This window comes from Salvia hispanica, chromosome 6 (genome assembly GCF_023119035.1).
Source record: "Salvia hispanica cultivar TCC Black 2014 chromosome 6, UniMelb_Shisp_WGS_1.0, whole genome shotgun sequence".
NCBI classification, from domain to species: Eukaryota; Viridiplantae; Streptophyta; class Magnoliopsida; order Lamiales; family Lamiaceae; genus Salvia; species Salvia hispanica.
Window position 1 is genome coordinate 19590657 of NC_062970.1, and position 7918 is coordinate 19598574.

General features: G+C 43.8%; 1 protein-coding gene across 1 annotated transcript; it reads left to right on the forward strand.

The window, feature by feature from the left end:
- The first annotated feature begins 61 nt into the window (after positions 1 to 61).
- On the forward strand, positions 62 to 1854 carry LOC125195827 (F-box protein SKIP2-like). Its single transcript, XM_048094080.1, has one exon. It carries the CDS (start codon positions 177 to 179, stop codon positions 1734 to 1736), a length of 1560 nt encoding a protein of 519 aa, XP_047950037.1. The 5' UTR covers positions 62 to 176; the 3' UTR covers positions 1737 to 1854.
- The last annotated feature ends 6064 nt before the right edge of the window (positions 1855 to 7918 follow it).

Here is a 7918-nt window from a genome sequence, read left to right on the forward strand (position 1 = left end):
AAATAAAATGTTAAAATCAGAAGCTAGACTAATTTTGTACACAGACCATAAAAACTGGTAAAAAAAAAAAACCATTTCTCGTAAAAACATGAGAAAAGGTGAGAGTGAGTGAGATTGAATTTAAGGTATGGCTGAGCAGAGTGCTGTGTCTCTTGTTTGAGTTTAAGTGTGCAGAAATGGGGCAAGCTCCTTCCACCCACGGCCACGGCTATTCTCCCGGCGCCTCCAATCGCTTTCACGACCACCACCACCACCACCACCATCTCTGCGACTCCTCCAATTCCGATTTCCACCTCTTGGACCACACAGCCGAGATCCCCGACGAGTGCTTGGCTCTCATCTTCCAATCCCTCCCCTCCGCCGACAGGAACTCCTGCTCCTTGGTCTCCCGCCGCTGGCTCTCCGTCGACTCCCAGAGCCGCCACCGCCTCGCCCTCAACGCCTCCTCCTCCCTCTCCCCCGACCTCCCCTCCCTCCTCTCCCGATTCGACTCCGTCACCAAGCTCGCCCTCCGCTGCGACCGCAAATCCGTCAGCATCGACGACGACGCCCTCTCCCTCATCTCCCTCCGCTGCCCCAACCTCTCCCGCCTCAAGCTCCGCGGCTGCCGCGAGATCTCCGATGTCGGGATGCTTGCCCTAGCCTCCAATTGCAAATCCCTCCGCAAATTCTCCTGCGGATCCTGTATGTTTGGGGCCAAAGGCATCAACGCCCTCCTCGACAACTCCTCCTCCCTGGAAGAGCTCTCCGTCAAGCGATTGCGCGGAATCAACGACGGATTCGCCGCCGAGCCAATCGGCCCCGGCGCCGCCGCCGCTTCAATCAAATCAATTACGCTCAAGGAGCTCTACAACGGTCAGTGCTTCGCTCCTTTGATTGTTGGATCTAAGAATTTGAAAACGCTCAAGATTTTGAGGTGTTTGGGGGATTGGGATCGATTGCTCGAGAGCATCACTTTGGGGAAAAATTGTTTATCAGAGATTCATTTAGAGAGGCTGCAGTTGAGCGATTTCGGTTTAATTGCGATTTCCAAGTGCCCTAATTTGGAGATTTTTCACCTGGTGAAAGCGCCTGATTGCTCCAATTTGGGGATTTTAGCGATTGCTGAGAATTGTAGGGTTTTGAGAAAAGTCCACATTGATGGGTGGAGGACTAACAGAATTGGGGATGAGGGTTTGCTCGGCATTGCGAAGAACAGTGCGAATCTCGTTGAATTAGTCCTGATTGGAGTGAATCTGAGCTCCGCGAGCTTGACTGCGATGGCGATGAACTGCCAGAAATTGGAGAGATTAGCTCTGTGTGGGAGTGAGACTATCGGAGACGATGAGATCACTTGCGTTGCAGCTAAATGTGTAGCATTAAAGAAGCTCTGCATAAAGGGATGTCGCGTGACGGATTCAGGGATCGAGGCGTTTGCGTTCGGGTGCCCTAATTTGGTGAAGATCAAGGTGAAGAAGTGCAGGGGGGTGACGGCTGAGGTTGCAGATTGGCTGAGGGCAAGGAGGGTGACGCTGTCGGTGAGCTTGGATGCCGATGAGGTGGAGCCTGAGGCTGCCACAGCCACGGATTACTCGCTCGACTTGCCTCCAATAGGCCATGCTCCTCCGACTACGAGCAATGCAGCAGCAGCGCCGAGGCTCCAGAATAAGTCCAGGCTTAGCCTTCTTGCTGGAAGGGCCCTTGTGGCTTGTTCTTTTAGAAGGTTATCAAACGCCAACACTTCTTCAAATCCATAGAGATGCATTGTTTTCTTGATTCAATCTTGATGTTGTTTGTGTGTAAACTGTCCAATTCACAAAGATCCCTTTTTTACTATAATGTTCAACATGATATGGTTATATCTTTGCTTCTTGAGTTCTTGGACATGAATTTTTTTGTGTTTTACTTGTTTCTTTTTTTGTGTTTTATTTCTTGATTTCTTAGTGACATATTGTTCTTGCTTCTTGAGTTCTTGGACATGATTTTTTTTGTGTTTTACTTATTTCTTTTTTGTGTTTTAGTTCTTGATTTCTTAGTGACATTTTGTTCTTGCATATATGGCACTGTTTCATTGAACTACGTTGTTCACTCCGGATCACCTACAACTTTTCCTACAACATCCTCTACTCCACCCTTCACAAACATAAAATATGATGGTGGGCCCATTACTTATGTTTATGAGGGGTGGAGTAGGTGATGTTGTAGGAAAAGTTGTAGGTGATCCCGACCGATTCCCTACTCCACTCCTCACCAACATAAGTCTATCCGGATCACCTACTACTTTTCCTCCACCTCCCTACTCCACCCCGTCACAAACATAGGAGCATCCTCATCCGTGCTCTTAGCTAAGAGCACAACACCAACATCTTTGCTCTTAGCTAAAGACAAGCTCAAGGGTCCCACCATTCTATTATTCAATTTAAATAAAAATATTTCTACAATATTAAAATGCATTAAAAATGCTCGAAATACTATTACAAAATAATTAAAAATTACATAATTAAAATCCTAAAAATTAAAAATTACACAATTAAAATCCTAAAAATTAAAAATACACAATTAAAATCAATAAAATTAAAAAGACGCACTACTCGTTCTCGAATTTCGCCCAAATGTGATTGATTATATCTTTTTGTAGCTCAATGTGGGCTCTTGTATCGCGCATTGTGTGTCTTCTTTCAATCCTCTCGTTCACCGTCGTATGCACACCTCGGCGTGGGAAAGACCTCGCGGTTGAGCTTCCGGCTTCATCCTCGTCATAAAAGTTAGCCGTCATCGGTCATTCGTCAGCTATAATCATGTTGTGCAAGATAATACACGTGTACATGATGTCGGCGATATTCTTAACGTACCAAAGCCGAGAAGGGGACTTCACAATGTTGAATCGGCCTTGAAGGACACCAAAAGCTCTTTCGACGTCTTTCCGAGCAGACTCTTGACGCTGCGCAAAAAGAATCCGTCTTTGCTCTTGTGGATTGTTGAACGACTTCACGAAAGTCGACCACCTTGGGTAGATACCATCGGCGAGATAGTAACCCATGTAGTATGCATTTTCGTTGACGGTGAAGTCGATCGCCGGTGCTACACCATTCAAAACATCATCGAAGAGTGGTGAAGAATATAACACGTTCAAGTCGTTGTTGGATCCGGCAACACCGAAATATGCATGCCAAATCCATAGGCGGTAGTCGGCGACCGCTTCAAGGATAAGCGTTGGGCCGCCACCTTTGTGGCCGCTTAAGTGTTGCCCCCTCCAAGCAGTCGGGCAATTCTTCCACTTCCAATGCATGCAGTCAATGCTGCCTAGCATACCGGGAAAACCGTGGTATGTTTCGTGAAGACGAAGCAACCGTTGACAATCGTCGGTGGTGGGTGCCCGAAGGAATTCCTCGCCGAAAGCAGAACGAACGTCGTCGCAAAAATTCTTGAGGCATATGATTCCAGTTGACTCACCAACATGCAAATACTCGTCGAAGAGGTCAGTCGTTTTCCCAGTAGCAAGTTGTCGGATGGCACAAGTATACTTTTGCAACGCCGTGAGACTTTGTCGACCGGTTGCGTCTGCACCTTCTTGAAAGTATTCAACGCGGGTGGACAATGTGTTGACTATACGCATAAACAACCGTTTTGACATGCGAAAACGGCGCCGAAAGTAATCTTCTAGATACCGCGGCTGGTCGGAAAAATAGTCGGCAACGAGCCTTTCATGGGCTCCCTCTCGATCACGAGGGATGTAGCGACATTTTGCTCTAGTTGGTTGAGGAGGAGGGGCGGGGGTATTGGCGGCGACATAGGCTTCATAGGCGGCATGATATTGTTCATAATATTCTTGTTCTTCGCGCTCCGCTTCCGCAATGAGATTGGTGAAATCCATTTTTGAATTTTTTAGAGAGAGTTTGGGTGAGAGAGAAAGATGTAGATGATTTAGTATGAAAAAGTATGAATGAGAGATAATTTGATGTGAAAAGTGGATGATGAATGTGTGTATTTATAGATGATTTTGGGATTAAAAAATAATCACAAAAATCCAAAAAAAATGTCCATAAACGGCTCTATTTTTTGGGAATCCAATTTTTTTTTTTTTTTTGTATTATTTTGAATTATTTATGAATTATTTTTTTTAAAAAAAAAAGAAAATTCGAATTTGCCAACGGCTATGCCGTTGGCCAATAAGAAGACGCCACGTAGGGCTGCTCAGCGGCACGGACGTGCTCTAAGCTAAGAGCAGCGCCGTGCCGTTGGCACGGACAGACGAGCTCGTGCTCAGTGGCACGGACGGACAGACGGATTTGCTCCACCGCTGCGGATGCTCTAAGTAATGGGGTCCACTATCATATTTTATGTTTGTGAGGGGTGGAGTGGGGGATGGTGGAGGAATAGTAGTAGGTGATCCGCACTGAACATAAGTGGAGGGCCACCACCATATTTTATGTTTGTGATGAGTGGAGTAGGATATGGAGTAGGAAAAGTATTAAATGATCCCAATTGGGCTAAGTGTGGCTTGCTAGCACTTGTCTGATTTGAATTTGATGTTTTGTTTATTCATTTAGTGAATAAATTTTGCAAATCAAATTCAAATCCCAGTTTTCAAACGTTTCGCAAGTTATAAAATCAAACTTATAAAACATTACAATAATGTCTGTTCTTTCATATTTATCTCGTTCTTCAATTATTGCGCAAATTTGAAATAGGGATTCAAATATGAATTCATACTACTCCTCCGTCCAAAAAATTAAACATTAGATACATCCATCAATTTCCTCAATGTGGGATCCTTATTCCACTATATGACTATACACTTCCATTTAGGGATGTGATTAAATGCAAACTCTAAATATTGTACAACCTCCAAACTATGATCTGGAAGTTAAAAAATGTCAACAAATTACAAAATAACAATAACAGAAAATATCAACACAGTGTCAACGGTTGACACCGTATTGATATTGTGTTGACATAGTATTGACATTGTGTTTGACGTCAAAATCTTGAAATTTTATACTGTGTTGATTTTGTATTGATACTGTGTTGAAAAGTTTGGAGTTTGTACAATATATAAGTTAGAATTTTATCACTACTCCCTCCATTCAATACAGAGTCAAACTTATAAAACATTACAATAATGTCTGTTCTTTCAGATTTATCTCGTTCTTCAATTATTGTGCAAAATTGAAATAGGGATTCAAATATGAATTCATACTTCTCCTCCGTCCAAAAAAACAAACATTAAATACATCCATCAATTTTCTCAATATGAGATCCTTATTCCACTATGTGACTATACACTTCCATTTAGGGATGTGATTAAATGCAAACTCTAAATATTGTACAACCTCCAAACTATGATCTGGACGTTAAAAAATGTCAACAAATTACAAAATAACAATAACAGAAAATATCAACACAGTGTCAACGGTTGACACCGTGTTGATATTGTGTTGACATAGTATTAACATTGTGTTTGACGTCAAAATCTTGAAATTTTATACTGTGTTGATTTTGTATTGATACTATGTTGAAAAGTTTGGAGTTTGTACAATATATAAGTTAGAATTTTATCACTACTCCCTCCATTCAATACAGAGTCAAACAATTTCTTAAACCCATGCCGGATCACAGGGACGGAACAAGGAATTTTCAGGGAGAGGGACAAATTTATTTATGAAGAAAATTTAAGAATTTGAGGAGGGGCATTTATTGAGAAATTAAAAGAAATAAATTTTACAATTGGTGATATATACATGGAGTAGAAAATATGAGGTGGGGCAAATGCCCCTCCTATGCCTTTACTAGATCCGCACCTACAGGATCAAACTGGGACAAACTTTGTGGGATAGAGGCAATATCACTTTAGTATAGATATAAAAACGTGTTTCAAGATTTTTTTTAAAAAATGGTAATTACTCCCTCCGTTTCCTAAAAATAGTAAATTTGGAAACGACTCGATTTTAATGGAAAATTGGTAAAGTAAGAGAGAGAAAGAGAAAAAGTAGTGGAACTAGTGCTAGTGGACTGTGGAGTCCATTTTCTAAAATGGAAAGTTTATTTTTAGGAAATGAATATAAAATGAAAGAGTTTCTAATTTTAGGAAACAGAGGGAGTATAATATTTCATTATTGTATTTAAGCACTCCATGCGTCCATGAAAAATAGTTTCATTTTGCCATGCCACAAAAAATAGTTTCATTTCCAAAAATGGAAAGTTTATCTCTTATACTTTATCCACTTTTTCTCCATATTTCTTTTATTTTACCTACTTTTTCTCATTTCATCTTAGGGCATCCGCATCGTAGACGCGATGCTGTCTCGGTCTCGTCTCGACGAGACGAGACAGCATCGAGATAGCGTTGCGACGCGTGCCGGCGAGGCCGGCCTCGAGCTGGCGACACGACGCGCACGCCTCACGTGGCGCGCGCTGGAGGATGGCGTGACGCCCACTCACAGGCCCGCGAGTGGGCGTCGGAATTATGACGTAATAATTTATTTTCTTTTTAAATTTGAAAAATTCAAATTTAATAAAAAAAATAAATTTAAACGGTCAAATGACCGTTGCATCAAACGGTCGAATTTTTTAATTTTTTTTTCTTTTATTATTCTATAAATACTCCATACTCCATTCACCATTTTACACACACAAACACTACTTTCATTCCTCTTCCATTCACTACACTCATCTATTCCTTTCTCTCCAATTGTTGAAAAAATGTTCGGCGATGGAAACTCCAGCGGCGGCGGCTTCGGCAGGCGGCGCTCCGGCGGGCTCGACTTGAACTTGTTCGACGATTGGGTGAGCATGTACAACTTTTTGGGTACTCCCAGTTCGTCGCCGGGCACCCAAGCTTCAACCACCCCGCCGGCGTACCAAACACCACATTTTGATGTGGATGCATACTATCGTCCCTCCCCCAGAGGTACGGGCAATCGCCGGGATTATCCCAAATTCCGGAGAATTTTTTGCCGCCTGAACGCACTTTGCCCGACTGGCCAATAGGAGGAGGCTCGGCTCCGGCAGGATCGGCGTCAATGCCGAGGAGGAAGAGGGCGACCACGAGGTTGTGGGGGACGACAGCCATCATCCATATAGCCAAAACGAGACGTTGGCTCTGTACGATGCTTGGATCAGCGTCTCGTCGGGAACCAACAAACCAACAAGTGTTTTTGGAAAAAAGTCACCGAAGTTTACAACGCACGAAGGCCGAAGAACACCTTTGCCCGCAACGTGAAGATGCTCCGCAGTCATTGGGACCGATGCGACAAAGATGTCAAAAAATTTTGCGTGATATACAGGGGAGAAGAGGCGAATTATCAAATCGGAGCCAGTGGAGCCGACATTCTAATAGTGGCGTTGCGGGTCTTCAAAGGCGACGTCGGTAAAGATTTCAAGTTTGTCGATGTTTGGTCGCAAATCCACCACCTTGAAAGGTGGGCTGGCGGTGTCGAGTCAGACTCGAAACGCACGAAGCACACGGCGCGTGGCCACTACTCGTCTAGTGATGGAGGTGAAGGCAACACCTCACGTGAGGGCACGCCAACCGATGATGCAGGGGGGTCTTCTTCCGGTGCACAACGTCGGCCGCAAGGGACCAAGGCGGCGAGAGCGAAGGGGAGAGGGAGGGGGAGGGGTCGCGGCGAATCAAGCCAGGCGGGCTCGGGCTCGGGCTCCGGCACGGGCTACAACAGCCTAATGTCCATGTACCTGGTCGCCACGAAGGCTGACACTTCAAAAATGAATCCTCGCCAATTTGAAGCCCATATGGACGGAATTGAGCATCTGAGAGCTCAACTTGGTATTCGGGATCGATCTAACTTGGGTGCACCGCCGACTTCGGGGGATGATTCGTCGGCGGAGTAGTTTTTATAGTTTAATTTAGAGTATTTTAATTATGTATTTTTTTTATTTTTTAGGATTTTAAATTATGTATTTTTTTATTTTTTAGGTT

Excerpts from the sequence above, each read along its gene's own strand:
- LOC125195827 (XM_048094080.1), top strand. The coding sequence starts at position 177 with ATGGGGCAAGCTCCTTCCACCCACGGCCACGGCTATTCTCCCGGCGCC.